The sequence below is a fragment of the Oncorhynchus kisutch genome, unplaced genomic scaffold (assembly GCF_002021735.2).
Source record: "Oncorhynchus kisutch isolate 150728-3 unplaced genomic scaffold, Okis_V2 Okis04b-Okis11a_hom, whole genome shotgun sequence".
NCBI lineage: Eukaryota > Metazoa > Chordata > Actinopteri > Salmoniformes > Salmonidae > Oncorhynchus > Oncorhynchus kisutch.
In genome coordinates this window covers 11,627,286-11,647,679 of record NW_022261981.1, presented here as the reverse complement: position 1 = coordinate 11,647,679, position 20,394 = coordinate 11,627,286, and the positions used below count along the sequence as shown (strand labels likewise).

General features: G+C 42.8%; 1 protein-coding gene across 4 annotated transcripts in view; it reads left to right on the top strand.

Moving 5' to 3' along the window:
* Nucleotides 1–13,884, top strand: part of LOC109878547 (rho-related BTB domain-containing protein 1) — a 28,663-nt gene extending 14,779 nt beyond the window's left edge. For all 4 annotated transcript variants that reach the window (XM_031813150.1, XM_031813151.1, XM_031813152.1 and 1 more), the window contains 4 exons: nucleotides 206–356; nucleotides 9,010–9,098; nucleotides 10,261–10,366; nucleotides 10,726–13,884. In XM_031813150.1, coding sequence (XP_031669010.1) covers nucleotides 206–356; nucleotides 9,010–9,098; nucleotides 10,261–10,366; nucleotides 10,726–10,895 — 516 coding nt within the window. In that variant the 3' untranslated portion in view covers nucleotides 10,896–13,884. The remainder of the gene's footprint in view (nucleotides 1–205; nucleotides 357–9,009; nucleotides 9,099–10,260; nucleotides 10,367–10,725) is intronic.
* The last annotated feature ends 6,510 nt before the right edge of the window (nucleotides 13,885–20,394 follow it).

The following is a 20,394-nucleotide window of genomic DNA, read 5'->3' as shown; positions in this document are numbered from 1 at the left end:
TTTAGTGTGGTAGCAAGCTACTACCCGGTGTCCTAGTTTTTACAGAGCCTCTGTAGTCTGCTGCTAGTCTTCACAGGGCCTCTGTAGTCTCTAATGTTGGTTTTTACTGACATTGAAACAGGACATTTAGATGTTGTCAAATGATTTGTCTCTGTTCTTTCCTGTGTGTGTCTGTGTCTGCCTGCGTGTGTATCTGTGTGTTTAGGTCTCGTTCCCAGGCACCAGCAGGGTGTGTATGCAGGCTGTTCTGGAGTATCTCTACACCAATCAGCTTTGTCCCATGGCAGAGCTGGACCCTATGGAGTTGACGGCCCTGGCTAACAGACTCTGTCTCCCCAGACTGACTGCTCTGACAGGTACTAACCCTGGCTAACAGACTGTCTCCCCAGACTGACTTCTCTGACTGGTACTAACCCTGGCTAACAGACTGTCTCCCCAGACTGACCGCCCTCACAGGTGCTTGATCCATCAGCAGTCTGCTCTGCCCAGAGCCATCTGTTTTGAGATTTGGGCTTTTAGACTGTAGAATATTGTTCTAGTTCTAGACCTTCAGTTACATAGCATTCAATATCCCCATGTAATGTCAATGGGGAGATAACATCGCTGCAGAACTCCAATGTCCCAACTCTCTAAGGGGGTGTTCCTAAATTGACTCCAATGTGTGAATGCTCCTCAGTGCATTCTGGGTCATTCATAAATTCATAGTGTTGACAGATTGTTTGTTCGAAATCCACTGGCTGAGGAGCGGGGTCGATCAGGACACACTGGCTGAGGAGCGGGGTCGATCAGGACACACTGGCTGAGGAGCGGGGTCGATCAGGACACACTGGCTGAGGAGCGGGGTCGATCAGGACACACTGGCTGAGGAGCGGGGTCGATCAGGGGACACTGGCTGAGGAGCGGGGTCGATCAGCACACACTGGCTGAGGAGCGGGGTCGATCAGGGGACACTGGCTGAGGAGCGGGGTCGATCAGGGGACACTGGCTGAGGAGCGGGGTCGATCAGGGGACACTGGCTGAGGAGCGGGGTCGATCAGGGGACACTGGCTGAGGAGCGGGGTCGATCAGCACACACTGGCTGAGGAGCGGGGTCGATCAGGGGACACTGGCTGAGGAGCGGGGTCGATCAGGGGACACTGGCTGAGGAGCGGGGTCGATCAGGGGACACTGGCTGAGGAGCGGGGTCGATCAGGGGACACTGGCTGAGGAGCGGGGTCGATCAGGGGACACTGGCTGAGGAGCGGGGTCGATCAGGGGACACTGGCTGAGGAGCGGGGTCGATCAGGGGACACTGGCTGAGGAGCGGGGTAGATCAGGGGACACTGGCTGAGGAGCGGGGTAGATCAGGGGACACTGGCTGAGGAGCGGGGTCGATCGGGACACACTGGCTGAGGAGCGGGGTCGATCGGGACACACTGGCTGAGGAGCGGGGTCGAACGGGACACACTTGCTGAGGAGCGGGGTCGATCGGGACACACTGGCTGAGGAGCGGGGTCGATCGGGACACACTGGCTGAGGAGCGGGGTCGATCGGGACACACTGGCTGAGGAGCGGGGTCGATCGGGACACACTGGCTGAGGAGCGGGGTCGATCGGGACACACTGGCTGAGGAGCGGGGTCGATCGGGACACACTGGCTGAGGAGCGGGGTCGATCGGGACACACTGGCTGAGGAGCGGGGTCGATCGGGACACACTGGCTGAGGAGCGGGGTCGATCGGGACACACTGGCTGAGGAGCGGGGTCGATCGGGACACACTGGCTGAGGAGCGGGGTCGATCGGGACACACTGGCTGAGGAGCGGGGTCGATCGGGACACACTGGCTGAGGAGGAGAGTTGAGCTGATCATTCTGACATTTTGAACGTTGACCATTTTACTTTCTCTAGCAAAACTGGTTGAACTGTTTTCATGTTGTCTTGAGGGTGAGTGACTGTAACTGTTCTGCTGGCAGCCATTTCTGTTTCAAAATGATTTTATTTTGAAGGTTATTAAATCAGGCATTTTACTGTATGTACAAGATGATTCCTCTGCTTCTTTTGAAACATTGAAACAGAATATACAACAAACCAAACGGAATGGAAACATCAACAACATACCAAACAGAATGGAAACAACAACATACCAAACAGAATGGAAACAACAACAACATACCAAACAGAATGGAAACAACAACAACATACCAAACAGAATGGAAACAACAACAACATACCAAACAGAATGGAAACAACAACAACATACCAAACAGAATGGAAACAACAACAACATACCAAACAGAATGGAAACAACAACAACATACCAAACAGAATGGAAACAACAACAACATACCAAACAGAATGGAAACAACAACAACATACCAAACAGAATGGAAACAACAACAACATACCAAACAGAATGGAAACAACAACAACATACCAAACAGAATGGAAACAACAACAACATACCAAACAGAATGGAAACAACAACAACATACCAAACAGAATGGAAACAACAACAACATACCAAACAGAATGGAAACAACAACAACATACCAAACAGAATGGAAACAACAACAACATACCAAACAGAATGGAAACAACAACAACATACCAAACAGAATGGAAACAACAACAACAACAACATACCAAACAGAATGGAAACAACAACAACAACAACATACCAAACAGAATGGAAACAACAACAACAACAAACCAAACGGAATGGAAACAACAACAACAACAAACCAAACGGAATGGAAACAACAACAACAACAAACCAAACGGAATGGAAACAACAACAACAACATACCAAACAGAATGGAAACAACAACATACCAAACAGAATGGAAACATCTACAACAACATACCAAACAGAATGGAAACAACAACAACAACATACCAAACAGAATGGAAACATCAACAACAAACCAAACAGAATGGAAACAACAACAACATCAACAACATACCAAACAGAATGGAAACAACAACATACCAAACAGAATGGAAACAACAACAACAACATACCAAACAGAATGGAAACATCAACAACAACATACCAAACAGAATGGAAACATCAACAACAACATACCAAACAGAATGGAAACAACAACAACATACCAAACAGAATGGAAACAACAACAACATACCAAACAGAATGGAAACAACAACAACAACATACCAAACAGAATGGAAACAACAACAACAACAACATACCAAACAGAATGGAAACAACAACAACAACAAACCAAACGGAATGGAAACAACAACAACAACAAACCAAACGGAATGGAAACATCAACAACATCAACAACATACCAAACAGAATGGAAACAACAACATACCAAACAGAATGGAAACAACAACATACCAAACAGAATGGAAACAACAACAACAACATACCAAACAGAATGGAAACATCAACAACAACATACCAAACAGAATGGAAACAACAACAACATACCAAACAGAATGGAAACAACAACAACATACCAAACAGAATGGAAACAACAACAACATACCAAACAGAATGGAAACAACAACAACAACATACCAAACAGAATGGAAACAACAACAACAACAACATACCAAACAGAATGGAAACAACAACAACAACAAACCAAACGGAATGGAAACAACAACAACAACAAACCAAACGGAATGGAAACAACAACAACAACAAACCAAACGGAATGGAAACAACAACAACAACAAACCAAACGGAATGGAAACAACAACAACAACATACCAAACGGAATGGAAACATCTACAACAACATACCAAACAGAATGGAAACATCAACAACAACATACCAAACAGAATGGAAACAACGACAACAAACCAAACAATGGAAACAACAACAAACCAAGCAATGGAAACAACATCAACAACATACCAAACAGAATGGAAACAACAACAACAACATACCAAACAGAATGGAAACATCAACAACAAACCAAACAGAATGGAAACATCAACAACATCAACAACATACCAAACAGAATGGAAACAACAACATACCAAACAGAATGGAAACAACAACATACCAAACAGAATGGAAACAACAACAACAACATACCAAACAGAATGGAAACAACAACAAACCAAACGGAATGGAAACAACATCAACAACATACCAAACAGAATGGAAACAACAACAAACCAAACAGAATGGAAACAACAACAACAAACAGAATGGAAACAACAACAACAACCCAAACGGAATGGAAACAACAACAACAACAAACCAAACGGAATGGAAACAACAACAACAACAAACCAAACAGAATGGAAACAACAACAACATACCAAACAGAATGGAAACAACAACAACAACATACCAAACAGAATGGAAACAACAACATACCAAACAGAATGGAAACAACAACATACCAAACAGAATGGAAACATCAACAACAACATACCAAACAGAATGGAAACATCAACAACAACATACCAAACAGAATGGAAACATCAACAACAACATACCAAACAGAATGGAAACATCAACAACAACATACCAAACAGAATGGAAACATCAACAACAACATACCAAACAGAATGGAAACAACAACAACAAACCAAACAATGGAAACAACAACAAACCAAGCAATGGAAACAACATCAACAACATACCAAACAGAATGGAAACAACAACAACAACATACCAAACAGAATGGAAACAACAACAACAAACCAAACAGAATGGAAACATCAACAACATCAACAACATACCAAACAGAATGGAAACAACAACATCAACAACATACCAAACAGAATGGAAACAACAACAACAACATACCAAACAGAATGGAAACAACAACAACAACATACCAAACAGAATGGAAACAACAACAACAACATACCAAACAGAATGGAAACATCTACAACAACATACCAAACAGATTGGAAACATCAACAACAACATACCAAACAGAATGGAAACATCAACAACAACATACCAAAAAGAATGGAAACAACATCAACAACATACCAAACAGAATGGAAACAACAACAACAACATACCAAACAAACATCAACAACATACCAAACAGAATGGAAACAACAACAAACCAAACAGAATGGAAACAACAACAACAAACCAAACGGAATGGAAACAACAACAACAACAAACCAAACGGAATGGAAACAACAACAACAACATACCAAACAGAATGGAAACAACAACAACATACCAAACAGAATGGAAACAACAACAACAACATACCAAACAGAATGGAAACAACAACATACCAAACAGAATGGAAACAACAACAACATACCAAACAGAATGGAAACAACAACATACCAAACAGAATGGAAACAACAACAACAACATACCAAACAGAATGGAAACAACAACAAACCAAACGGAATGGAAACAACATCAACAACATACCAAACAGAATGGAAACAACAACAACAACATACCAAACAGAATGGAAACAACAACATACCAAACAGAATGGAAACATCAACAACAACATACCAAACAGAATGGAAACATCAACAACAACATACCAAACAGAATGGAAACATCAACAACAACATACCAAACAGAATGGAAACAACAACAACAACATACCAAACAGAATGGAAACAACAACAACAAACCAAACAGAATGGAAACAACATCAACAACATACCAAACAGAATGGAAACAACAACAACAACAACATACCAAACAGAATGGAAACAACAACAACAACATACCAAACAGAATGGAAACAACAACAACAACATACCAAACAGAATGGAAACAACAACAACAACATACCAAACAGAATGGAAACAACAACAACAACATACCAAACGGAATGGAAACAACAACAACAACAAACCAAACGGAATGGAAACAACAACATACCAAACGGAATGGAAACAACAACAACATACCAAACGGAATGGAAACAACAACAACATACCAAACAGAATGGAAACAACAACAACATACCAAACAGAATGGAAACAACAACAACATACCAAACAGAATGGAAACAACAACAACAACATACCAAACAGAATGGAAACAACAACAACAACATACCAAACAGAATGGAAACAACAACAACAACATACCAAACAGAATGGAAACAACAACATACCAAACAGAATGGAAACAACAACATACCAAACAGAATGGAAACAACAACATACCAAACAGAATGGAAACATCAACAACAACATACCAAACAGAATGGAAACAACAACAACAAACCAAACAATGGAAACAACAACAAACCAAGCAATGGAAACAACATCAACATACCAAACAGAATGGAAACAACAACAACAACATACCAAACCGAATGGAAACATCAACAACAAACCAAACAGAATGGAAACATCAACAACAACATCAACAACATACCAAACAGAATGGAAACAACAACAACATACCAAACAGAATGGAAACAACAACAACAACATACCAAACAGAATGGAAACAACAACAACAACATACCAAACAGAATGGAAACAACAACAACAACATACCAAACAGAATGGAAACAACAACAAACCAAACAATGGAAACAACATCAACAACATACCAAACAGAATGGAAACAACAACAACAACAACAAACCAAACAAACATCAACATACCAAACAGAATGGAAACAACAACAAACCAAACAGAATGGAAACAATAACAACAACAAACCAAACGGAATGGAAACAACAACAACTACAAACCAAACAGAATGGAAACAACAACAACAACAAACCAAACAGAATGGAAACAACAACAACAACAAACCAAACAAACATCAACAACATACCAAACAGAATGGAAACAACAACTACAAACCAAGCAGAATGGAAACAACAACAACAAACCAAACGGAATGGAAACAACAACAACAACAACAAACTAAACAGAATGGAAACAACAACAACAACAAACCAAACAGAATGGAAACAACAACAACAACAAACCAAACAGAATGGAAACAACAACAACAACAAACCAAACGGAATGGAAACAACAACAACAACAACAAACCAAACGGAATGGAAACAACAACAACAAACCAAACAGAATGGAAACATCAACAACAACAAACCAAACGGAATGGAAACATCAACAACAATAAACCAAACGGAATGGAAACAACATCAACAACAACATACCAAACGGAATGGAAACAACATCAACAACAACATACCAAACGGAATGGAAACATCAACAACAAACCAAACCAAACGGAATGGAAACAACATCAACAACAACATACCAAACAGAATGGAAATATCAACAACAAACCAAATGGAATGGAAACATCAACAAACCAAACGGAATGGAAACAACAACAACAACAAACCAAATAGAATGGAAACAACAACAACAACAAACCAAACAAACATCAACAACATACCAAACAGAATGGAAACAACAACAAACCAAGCAGAATGGAAACAACAACAACAACAAACCAAACGGAATGGAAACAACAACAACAACAAACCAAACAGAATGGAAACAACAACAACAACAAACCAAACAGAATGGAAACAACAACAACAACAAACCAAACGGAATGGAAACAACAACAACAACAAACCAAACAGAATGGAAACAACAACAACAACAATAAACCAAACCGAATGGAAACAACAACAACAACAAACCAAACAGAATGGAAACAACAACAACAACAACAAACCAAACAGAATGGAAACGACAACAACAACAACAAACCAAACAGAATGGAAACAACAACAACAACAACAAACCAAACGGAATGGAAACATCAACAACAACAAACCAAACGGAATGGAAACATCAACAACAATAAACCAAACGGAATGGAAACATCAACAACAACATACCAAACGGAATGGAAACATCAACAACAACATACCAAACGGAATGGAAACATCAACAACAAACCAAACCAAACGGAATGGAAACAACATCAACAACAACATACCAAACAGAATGGAAATATCAACAACAAACCAAATGGAATGGAAACATCAACAAACCAAACGGAATGGAAACAACAACAACAAACCAAACAACATCAACAACATACCAAACAGAATGGAAACAACAACAAACCAAACAGAATGGAAACAACAACAACAACAAACCAAACGGAATGGAAACAACATCAACAACAACATACCAAACAGAATGGAAATATCAACAACAAACCAAATGGAATGGAAACATCAAACCAAACGGAATGGAAACAACAACAACAACAAACCAAACGGAATGGAAACATCAACAACAAACCAAACGGAATGGAAACATCAACATCAACAACAACAAACCAAACGGAATGGAAACAACAACAACAACAAACAACGGAATGGAAACAACAACAACAACAAACAACGGAATGGAAACATCAACAACAACAACATACCAAACGGAATGGAAACAACAACAACATACCAAAAGGATTGGAAACCTCAACAACACGAGAAGTCAATGGTAGAGGAGAAAAAAATGAAACAAGTGCAGCACAGCTCTTGATGTGTCCACAATAGTACCCTATTCCCTTTATAGTGCCCTACTGTTGAACAAGGCACAAGGGGGAGGATGTGTCCACAATAGTACCCTATTCCCTCTGTAGTGCCCTACTGTTGACAAGGCACAAGGGGAGGTTGTGTCCAGAATGACCCTATTCCCTTTATAGTGCCCTAGACAGGCTCTGCTCAAAAGGGACTAGGATGCCATGTTGGAGACGTCCTCTGCCCTGGAGACGTCCTCTGGCTCCGGAGACGTCCTCTGGCTCCGGAGACGTCCTCTGGCCCCGGAGAGTATTGAGATTCATAGTGTATTTGTACCTGTGTCATTGTAGTTACAGTATTACTACAGTATTAAAACTGTAACTACAGTGCTGCGGTAGCTGGGATTGCATACTGCTGGAGTGAACCCTTTTTAACCCTTTCTGTATTGTTTTTCTTGGGTGCCTTGTGACCGTGAAGCATCGTCTATAGAATATTGCTTTCAACTCTGGTTCTGAAACTCTGTGTAGTTTATTATAAAGGTTGTCTGAAGAGGTTCTCTGTCTGCTCCACAGAACACTATGCTGTGAGTGAGCTGGTGAAAGCCTCCAAAGATGGACAGGATATAGACGGCGAAGTACTCACCTATCTGGAACTGGCTCAGGTTGGTTTACTAGAACAGGATATAAACGGCAAAGTACTCACCTGTCTGGAACTGGCTCAGGTTGGTTTACTAGAACAGGATATAGACAGAGAGGTACTCACCTGTCTGGAACTGACTCAGGATGGTTTACTAGAACAGGATATAGACAGAGAGGGACTCACCTGTCTGGAACTGGCTCAGGTTGGTTTACTAGAACAGGATATTGACTTCAAAGTACTCACCTGTCTGGAACTGGCTCAGGTTGGTTTACTAGAACAGGATATAGACAGAGAGGTACTCACCTGTCTGGAACTGACTCAGGATGGTTTACTAGAACAGGATATAGACAGAGGGACTCACCTGTCTGGAACTGGCTCAGGTTGGTTTACTAGAACAGGATATTGACTTCAAAGTACTCACCTGTCTGGAACTGGCTCAGGTTGGTTTACTAGAACAGGATATAGACAGAGAGGGACTCACCTGTCTGGAACTGGCTCAGGTTGGTTTACTAGAACAGGATATAGACAGAGAGGGACTCACCTGTCTGGAACTGGCTCAGGTTGGTTTACTAGAACAGGATATAGACAGAGAGGTACTCACCTGTCTGGAACTGGCTCAGGTTGGTTTACTAGAACAGGATATAGACAGAGAGGTACTCACCTAGGATGATTGTTCTGCAGGTTTTAAATATAGGATGATTGTTCTGCAGGTTTTAAATATAGGATGATTGTTCTGCAGTTTAAATATAGGATGATTGTTCTACAGTTTAAATATAGGATGATTGTTCTGCAGTTTTAAATATAGGATGATTGTTCTGCAGTTTAAATATAGGATGATTGTTCTACAGTTTAAATATAGGATGATTGTTCTGCAGTTTAAATATAGGATGATTGTTCTGCAGTTTAAATATAGGATGATTGTTCTGCAGTTTAAATATAGGATGATTGTTCTGCAGTTTAAATATAGGATGATTGTTCTGCAGTTTTAAATATAGGATGATTGTTCTGCAGTTTAAATATAGGATGATTGTTCTGCAGTTTAAATATAGGATGATTGTTCTACAGTTTAAATATAGGAGGATTGTTCTACAGTTTAAATATAGGATGATTGTTCTACAGTTTAAATATAGGATGATTGTTCTGCAGGTTTCAATGTATTTCCCTTCGTTTTGTTTTTCTTCCAGTTCCATAATGCTAACCAGTTAGCAGCTTGGTGCTTACATCACATCTGCACTCACTACAACAATGTCTGTGCCAACTATCGCAAAGAGATCAAGGCCAAATCTGCAGGTGAGTTATTTGTCCGCTGGTTCTGATCAGCACACAACCAATCACAATCAATGAACGGTGAACACTGAACAGTTTGGTTTTGGACTTCTATTCATGTGTTTCCTGTCAGATACCCTCTTCTCTTGATAATGTCTGCTGCTTTTTGTTATTTCCTTTCCATTTGTGTTTAATGAAGACCTAGAAAACAAGGTGATTGGACTGCCTAACTAATCAGTGACCTTAATGGATCAATCAAGTCCAAGGGAAGAGTGAAAACCTTCTATGGAATGAGTTTGCCACCTGTGTTCTGTACTGCCCAGTCTGTGGTAGCTACACTACATGTTGTCTGATGGTCTGTCGGTGTTGTGTTTCCCTCCCAGAGAACCAGGAATATTTTGAGAAGCACCGCTGGCCCCCAGTGTGGTACCTGAAGGAGGAGGACCACTACCAGCGGGTGAGGAAGGAGAGGGAGAAAGAGGACGTGGTTCTCAACAAACACCACAGCAGACGACGTTGGTGCTTCTGGAGCACCTCCCCTGCCGTGGCCTGAGAAGTCTGAGAAGGGTCTGCCTAGCCCCAAACCGCCCAGGGAATCTGCCTCCTGCCCCGTGCTCCAGCTTCTAACCCTGCACCCCGCAAAGAGGTCCCAACAACACACGCTGTACCAATGTTTTACTGCTAGATCATCTGAGCATCAAAACAGGAAATAACTATCTGACGATGCACTGTCATGTGCCACCCTCTTCTCTTGATGAACTGTCAGGTCCTACCCTCTTCTCTTGATGAACTGTCAGGCCCCACCCTCTTCTCTTGATGAACTTTCAGGCCCTACCCTCTTCTAATGTCAATACACTGTCTGGTCCTACCCTCTTCTCTTGATGATACTCTGTCTGGCCCTACCCTCTTGATGATACACTGTCAGGCCCTACCCTCTTGATGATACACTGTCAGGCCCTACCCTCTTCTCTTGATACACTGTCTGGGCCTACCCTCTTCTATTGATGAACTGTCAGGCCCCACCCTCTTCTCTTGATGAACTTTCAGGCCCTACCCTCTTCTCTTGATGCACTGTCAGGTCCTACCCTCTTCTCTTGATGCACTGTCAGGCCCCACCCTCTTCTCTTGATGAACTTTCAGGCCCTACCCTCTTCTCTTGATGCACTGTCAGGTCCTACCCTATTCTATTGTCAATACACTGTCTGGTCCTACCCTCTTCTCTTGATGATACACTGTCTGGCCCTACCCTCTTGATGATACACTGTCAGGCCCTACCCTCTTCTTTCGATGACACACTGTCTGGCCCTACCCTCTTCTCTTGATGATACACTGTCAGGTCCAACCCTCTTCTCTTGATGATACACTGTCAGGTCCAACCCTCTTGATGATACACTGTCTGGGCCTACCCTCTTCTATTGATGAACTGTCAGGCCCTACCCTCTTGATACACTTTCAGGCCCTACCCTCTTGATGATACACTGTCAGGTCCAACCCTCTTCTCTTGGTGATACACTGTCAGGTCCAACCCTCTTCTCTTGGTGATACACTGTCAGGTCCAACCCTCTTCTCTTGGTGATACACTGTCTGGCCCTACCCTCTTGATGATACACTGTCTGGCCCTACCCTCTTGATGATACACTGTCTGGCCCTACCCTCTTGATGATACACTGTCTGGCCCTACCCTCTTGATGATACACTGTCTGGCCCTACCCTCTTGATGATACACTGTCTGGCCCTACCCTCTTCGCTTGGGTCCACATGAATAACCTCCACATGGCAGGGCTCTACAGAGGGTACATTTTACTTACATTTTGCGCCTAAATATTTTGCTGTGCAACCTGGAATTTGAATTTAGGAGCACCAGTGCACCTATAAAAATGAAGTATTCTAGCTACATTGTTCAACCTGTCAACGTAGTGTGGTATGTGCTTTCTGTTAGACAGGTAACATTATGGATGTAAATTGTGATTGTTGATGTTAGCTGCAGCCACCGACACCAGCCCTGGATCTAAGTCTGAATCATAAATTATGCAAAAATAACTCTGAACCTGATTAAACACAGGACCTGTTCATAGACGGTGCTTCATGCAGCATATCAACAACAACAACGTTGAAAGTACGTCTTGTGCTCACTGGGATACCGATACAGCTCCAGGGATAAACAGAGCTCCTGATTGAATCGATCCCCAGGTCGGTATGTTGAACCCAGCTGGACGTGTTTCTCTGTATTCTGAAACACCTGTTCCTTTACCCACCTGGTGATGGTAAAGGGGAAACTCTATACTTGAAATCAATGTGTTTTTATTCATCAGCTGTATAGTAGGCTTTCTTTAGTTAACCAAAGCCATAACTAGTCAGTTTATCATATTTTAATATATATACCATGTGATTATTTATTTGTTGGTGATATTTACTATAGAAACCAAGTGGCTGGTTCTCTTGGTTCCTGCTGTCAAAGGTCTTTGATCTAGCTGCTCATCATCCTTCATCTTCTTTATAACCAAGTGGCTGGTTCTCTTGGTTCCTGCTGTCAAAGGTCTTTGATCTGGCTGCTCATCATCCTTCATCTTCTTTATAACCAAGTGGCTGGTTCTCTTGGTTCCTGCTGTCAAAGGTCTTTGATCTGGCTGCTCATCATCCTTCATCTTCTTTTTCTTATTTAAAGGGAATGTTGTTGAATAAATTATTTGACTTAATTGCTTTATTCTAGTTTTCCTTTGAAGTGCCCAGTGTATATCCTAGGGTCTGGACTGTTGGTCTAAAGGTTAATGCAGACAATATGTACTGTTTCAATCCTCATACTGAGACGAGCCTGAGTGCCAGTCTGTTCCTGCTAATATGTTTGGGTTGACAATTCCATAAGGAGTTGGCAAGAGAGCAGAAATGTTTGTTTCACATACCTGTCAATAATACTATATGAATCAAATTCAGATGTAATGTTTGTTTCACCTATTAATAATGCTATTGTAATCATGGGTTTATGCTTTTGAGTGGAGCACCATCAGCTGAACCCGTCATGTAGAACAAGTTATTCAACTGATTAGAGTTCAGTACAACACTATTATATAGAAGGATATGTTGCTGTTATGAAAGTGTAAACATCAGAGGGAGAGAAAGGTTTGGCAACAACCACTCAGCCTCACTCTGTCAGGAGAGGAGGGGAGGGGAGCAGAGCAGCCTGTACCCAAGCTGTCACTCAGCCTCACTCTGTCAGGAGAGGAGGGGAGGGGAGCAGAGCAGCCTGTACCCAAGCTGTCACTCAGCCTCACTCTGTCAGGAGGGGAGGGGAGCAGAGCAGCCTGTACCCAAGCTGTCACTCAGCCTCACTCTGTCAGGAGAGGAGAGGAGGGGAGCAGAGCAGCCTGTACCCAAGCTGTCACTGAGGAGCCAGACCAACACTGTATACATAACAGCTTTGGAACACAATGTCACATTCTATTATTAGTAATGATCATCATTATATTGCCTGGTGATTCTATAACCAATGTCAACATGAGTGTATTATAATCAACCTACAATAAAAGTAAGTTGTAGTTCCAGTATATGGACTGTAAGAGTGTCTTCATTTCCTTCCTGTCTTAAGTCCCAACCTATTATAACAGCTGTTATTCATGTTAATATTCTAGAACATTGTTAACCTTCTAGAAGATTTGCATTCCAGAACCTTGTTAACCTTCTAGAACTTTGATGGCATTATAGAATGTCGGCACTATAGAATATTGTCGGCACTATAGAATATTGTCGGCACTATAGAATGTTGTCTGCGTTATAGAATGTTGTCTGCATTATAGAATGTTGTCTGCATTATAGAATGTTGTCTGCATTATAGAATGTTGTCTGCATTATAGAATGTTGTCTGCATTATAGAATGTTGTCTGCATTATAGAATGTTGTCTGCATTATAGAATGTTGTCTGCATTATAGAATGTTGTCTGCATTATAGAATGTTGTCTGCATTATAGAATGTTGTCTGCATTATAGAATGTTGTCTGCATTATAGAATGTTGTCTGCATTATAGAATGTTGTCTGCATTCTAGAATGTTGTCTGCATTCTAGAATGTTGTCTGCATTCTAGAATGTTGTCTGCATTCTAGAATGTTGTCTGCATTCTAGAATGTTGTCTGCATTCTAGAATGTTGTCTGCATTATAGAATGTTGTCTGCATTATAGAATGTTGTCTGCATTCTAGAATGTTGTCTGCATTCTAGAATGTTGTCTGCATTCTAGAATGTTGTCTGCATTCTAGAATGTTGTCTGCATTCTAGAATGTTGTCTGCATTCTAGAATGTTGTCTGCATTCTAGAATGTTGTCTGCATTCTAGAATGTTGTCTGCATTCTAGAATGTTGTCTGCATTCTAGAATGTTGTCTGCATTCTAGAATGTTGTCTGCATTCTAGAATGTTGTCTGCATTCTAGAATGTTGTCTGCATTCTAGAATGTTGTCTGCATTCTAGAATGTTGTCTGCATTCTAGAATGTTGTCTGCATTCTAGAATGTTGTCTGCATTCTAGAATGTTGTCTGCATTCTAGAATGTTGTCCGCATTCTAGAACGTTGGCCCTTGCGATCTCTGCTTTGCACATCCCACAGTCATCCTGTCTTGTTTGTGAGAGAAGAGGAAACTCCTATTACATAAGAGGAGTGGTGCAGAGCAGGGTGCACTGCCACTGACCGTGTATGTGGTGCTGGATTGTGTGTCAACTGAAGATTGCACTAAGTCCCAGGCTTGGCAGGATGAGAGGAGTTACGGCGGGACACTACTGGGATAAACCGCAGGAAGAGGAGCGGTAATCACATTCTGAGCTGCTGGACAGGGAGCAAGGTGGTGTTAGGGTGGGACAGGGTACAGGGTGGTGTTAGGGTGGGACAGGGTACAGGGTGGTGTTAGGGTGGGACAGGGTACAGGGTGGTGTTAGGGTGAGACAGGGTACAGGGTGGTGTTAGGGTGGGACAGGGTACAGGGTGGTGTTAGGGTGGGACAGGGTACAGGGTGGTGTTAGGGTGGTACAGAGGTAGGGTGGGACAGGGAGCAGGGTGGTGTTAGGGTGGGACAGAAACCGGGTGGTGTTAGGGTGGGGCAGGGAGCAGGGTGGTGTTAGGGTGGGACAGGGAGCAGGGTGGTGTTAGGGTGGAGCAGGGTGGGGCAGGGAGCAGGGTGGTGTTAGGGTGGGACAGGGAGCTGGGTGGTGTTAGGGTGGGACAGGGAGCAGGGTTGTGTTAGGGTGGTACAGAGTTAGGGTGGGACAGGGAGCAGGGTGGTGTTAGGGTGGGACAGGGAGCTGGGTGGTGTTAGGGTGGGACAGGGAGCAGGGTGGTACAGAGTTAGGGTGGGACAGGGAGCAGGGTGGTGTTAGGGTGGGACAGGGAGCTGGGTGGTGTTAGGGTGGGACAGGGAGCAGGGTGGTGTTAGGGTGGTACAGAGTTAGGGTGGGACAGGGAGCTGGGTGGTGTTAGGGTGGGACAGGGAGCAGGGTGGTGTTAGGGTGGTACAGATTTAGGGTGGGACAGGGAGCAGGGTGGTGTTAGGGTGGGACAGGGAGCTGGGTGGTGTTAGGGTGGGACAGGGAGCAGGGTGGTGTTAGGGTGGGACAGGGAGCAGGGTGGTGTTAGGGTGAGACAGGGAGCAGGGTGGTGTTAGGGTGAGACAGGGAGCAGGGTGGTGTTAGGGTGGGACAGGGTACAAATCAAATTTATTTATATAGCCTTACATCAGCTGATCAGCTGATATCTCAAAGTGCTGTACAGAAACCCAGCCTAAAACCCCAAACAGCAAGCAATGCAGGTGTAGAAGCACGGTGGCTAGGAAAAACTCCCTAGAAAGGCCAAAACCTAGGTAGAAACCTAGAGAGGAACCAGGCTATGAGGGGTGGCCAGTCCTCTTCTGGCTGTGCCAGGTGGAGATTATAACAGAACATGGCCAAGATGTTCAAATGTTCATAAATGACCAGCATTGTCGAATAATAATAATCACAGGCAGAACAGTTGAAACTGGAGCAGCAGCATGGCCAGGTGGACTGGGGACAGCAAGGAGTCATCATGCCAGGTTGTCCTGAGGCATGGCCCTAGGGCTCAGGTCCTCCGAGAGAGAAAGAAAGAGAGAATTAGAGAGAGCATACTTAAATTCACACAGGACACCGGCAGGGGCAGAAAATCCCAGTGGAAAGAGGGGAACCGGCCAGGCAGAGACAGCAAGGGCGGTTTGTTGCTCCAGAGGATTTCCGTTCACCTTCACACTCCTGGGCCAGGCTACACTCAATCATATGACCCACTGAAGAGATGAGTCTTCAGTAAAGACTTAAAGGTTGAGACCGAGTCTGCGTCTCTCACATGGGTAGGCAAACCATTCCATAAAAATTTAGCTCTATAGGAGAAAGCCCTGCCTCCAGCTGTTTGCTTAGAAATTCTAGGGACAGTAAGGAGGTCTGTGTCTTGTGACCGTAGCGTACGTGTAGGTATGTACGGCAGGACCAAATCAGAGAGATAGGTAGGAGCAAGCTCATGTAATGCTTTGTAGGTTAGCAGTAAAACCTTTAAATCAGCCCTTGACTTAACAGGAAGCCAGTGTAGGGAGGCTAGCACTGGAGTAATATGATAAAATGTTTTGGTTCTAGTCAGGATTCTAGCAGCCGTATTTAGCACTAACTGAAGTTTATTTAGTGCTTTATCCGGGTAGCCGGAAAGTAAATCAAATCAAATCAAATTTATTTATATAGCCCTTCGTACATCAGCTGATATCTCAAAGTGCTGTACAGAAACCCAGCCTAAAACCCCAAACAGCAAGCAATGCAGGTGTAGAAGCACGGTGGCTAGGAAAAACTCCCTAGAAAGGCCAATACCTAGGAAGAAACCTAGAGAGGAACCAGGCTATGTGGGGTGGCCAGTCCTCTTCTGGCTGTGCCGGGTGGAGATTATAACAGAACATGGCCAAGATGTTCAAATGTTCATAAATGACCAGCATGGTCGAATAATAATAAGGCAGAACAGTTGAAACTGGAGCAGCAGCACAGTCAGGTGGAAGTTGAAACTGGAGCAGCAGCATGGCCAGGTGGACTGGGGACAGCAAGGAGTCATCATGTCAGGTAGTCCTGGGGCATGGTCCTAGGGCTCAGGTCAGTTGAAACTGGAACAGCAGCATGGCCAGGTGGACTGGGGACAGCAAGGAGTCATCATGTCAGGTAGTCCTGGGGCATGGTCCTAGGGCTCAGGTCCTCCAAGAGAGAGAAAGAAAGAGAGAAGGAGAGAATTAGAGAACGCACACTTAGATTCACACAGGACACCGAATAGGACAGGAGAAGTACTCCAGATATAACAAACTGACCCCAGCCCCCCGACACAAACTACTGCAGCATAAATACTGGAGGCTGAGACAGAGCATTGCAGTAGTCTAACCTAGAAGCAACAAGCATGGATAAGTTTTTCTGCATCATTTTTGGACAGAAAGTTTCTGATTTTTGCAATGTTACGTAGATGGAAAAAAGCTGTCCTTGAAACAGTCTTGATATGTTCTTCAAAAGAGAAATCAGGGTCCAGAGTAACGCCGAGGTCCTTCACAGTTTATTTGAGACAACTGTACAACCATTAAGATTAATTGTCAGATTCAACAGAAGATCTCTTTGTTTCTTGGTACCTAGAACAAGCATCTCTGTTTTGTCTGAGTTTAAAAGTAGAACGTTTGCAGCCATCCACTTCCTTATGTCTGAAACACAGGCTTCTAGCAAGGGCAATTTTGGGGCTTCACCATGTTTCATTGAAATGTACAGCTGTGTGTTGTCCGCATAGCAGTGAAAGTTAACATTATCTTTTCGAATGACATCCCCAAGAGGTAAAATATATAGTGAAAACAACAGTGGTCCTAAAACGGAACCTTGAGGAACACTGACATTTACAGTTGATTTGTCAGAGGACAAACCATTCACAGAGACAAACTGATATCTTTCCGACAGATAAGATCTAAACCAGGCCAGAACTTGTCCTTGTAGACCAATTTGGGTTTCCAATCTCTCCAAAAGAATGTGGTGATCGATGGTATCAAGAGCAGTACTAAGGTCTAGGAGCACAAGGACAGATGCAGAGCCTCGGTCTGATGCCATTAAAATGTAATTTACCACCTTCACAAGTGCAGTCTCAGTGCTATGATGGGGTCTAAAACCAGACTGAAGCATTTCGTATACATTGTTTGTCTTCAGGGAGGCAGTGAGTTTCCAGTTTGGTGCTGCGCCATTTCCGTTCCAGTTTTCTGGAAGCTTCAGGGCTCTGGTATTTTCTGTATACCAGGGAGTTAGTTTCTTATGACAAATGTTTTTTTTTGTTTTTAGGGGTGCAACTGCATCTAGGGTAATACGCAAGGTTAAATTGAGTTCCTCAGTTAGGTGGTTAACTGATTTTTGTCCTCTGACGTCCTTGGGTAGGGCGAGGGAGTCTGGAAGGGCATCAAGGAATCTTTGTGTTGTCTGGGAATTTATAGCACGACTTTTGATGCTCCTTGGTTGGGGTCTGATGGGGTTATTCTACTGCTGTAATAGATCTGTAGTCCTCTCTGGGGCCCCCTGCTTATAAATGGGGTTATTCTACTGTTAAAGTATGGATCTGTCGTCCTCTCGGTGTCCCCCTGCTCTTCAATGGGGTTATTCTACTGTTGTAATAGATCTGTAGTCCTCTCTGGGGCCCCCTGCTCATCAATGGGGTTATTCTACTGTTGTAATATATCTGTCGTCCTCTCGGGGTCCCCCTGCTCTTCAATGGGGTTATTCTACTGTTGTAATAGATCTGTAGTCCTCTCTGGGGCCCCCTGCTCATCAATGGGGTTATTCTACTGTTGTAATAGATCTGTAGTCCTCTCTGGGGCCCCCCTGCTCATCAATGGGGCTATTATATTGTTGTAATAGACTACTTCAACTCCATCAGAACTTTCTCACACATCCAATATAATTCACAGTAGCAGTCAGTGCTGCTAGCTGAACCGAGGTGCACTGTAACTGAGACTAAAGCTATGCAGAAGTAACAGCAGCATATTGATAAACTGAAGCTATAGTTTCCTTGTACCATGTAGCATATTGAATATCAAACCTTATCAAATATTACAACAGTATAGTTCCCGCCCCAGTGTTCAGAAATATAGAGCTAGGGAAGCTATAGTATGAGTGTGCTCTCTGTGCTGATGTAACAGATTTAGAGAGTGGTCAACAGTGGTATGAGTTGGAATTGACTGGCCCAGATGCTGTACTCTGGCTCCCTCTAGAGGTCCAGAAACATAATGACAACACTGTAATGTAGTTTAGGAGGGTGTTAGGAACCCCTTATGTCACAACCATTTGTTAATGTACAAATTGTATCATATTTTTCCATGAGAAATAACGATCTAATTATTTATAATAAAAAATGAAATGATCAGGCTGTTTGACAGAGAGGCCGGCCTGTTTGCTGAATATGTCCAGAACCCCATGTTTAGCTAATTCACTATCTCTGTCTCTATTTTGCTTTAGGCTACTTAATGTTTAAAAAATATATATATTTGATTACTGTGAAGGGAATATTATAATGGCTGCCTGGGTTAAAATGTTTCTGTTTATGTATCTATGTATCTCTACTTGCACATCATTATCTGCACATCTATCTCTCCAGTATTAATGCTAAATTGTAAATATTTTCACCTCTATGGCCTATTTATTGCCTTACCTCTCTTATCTTCTACATTTGCACACACTGTATATAGATTATTCTACTGTATTATTGACTCTATGTTTATTCCATGTGTAACTCTGTGTTGTTGTTTCTGTCTCACTGCTTTGCTTTGTCTTGGTCAGGTCGCAGTTGTAAATGAGAACTTGGCCTACCTGGTTAAAAAAAGGAGAAATAAAAATAAATAAGCGATCTCAGAAAACGATGGTTTAACATCTAGTTCATAGTGACAGAACTGCATTACACTGTCCTAATAATACACAAGCTCCTAATTGAATCCTCCCAGTAGCACTTCTGTGATGAAACAGAGCAGTCGGGGCAATGACCACTGGGTAATAATCTCCTGGTAATAATCTCTGGGTAATAATCTCAG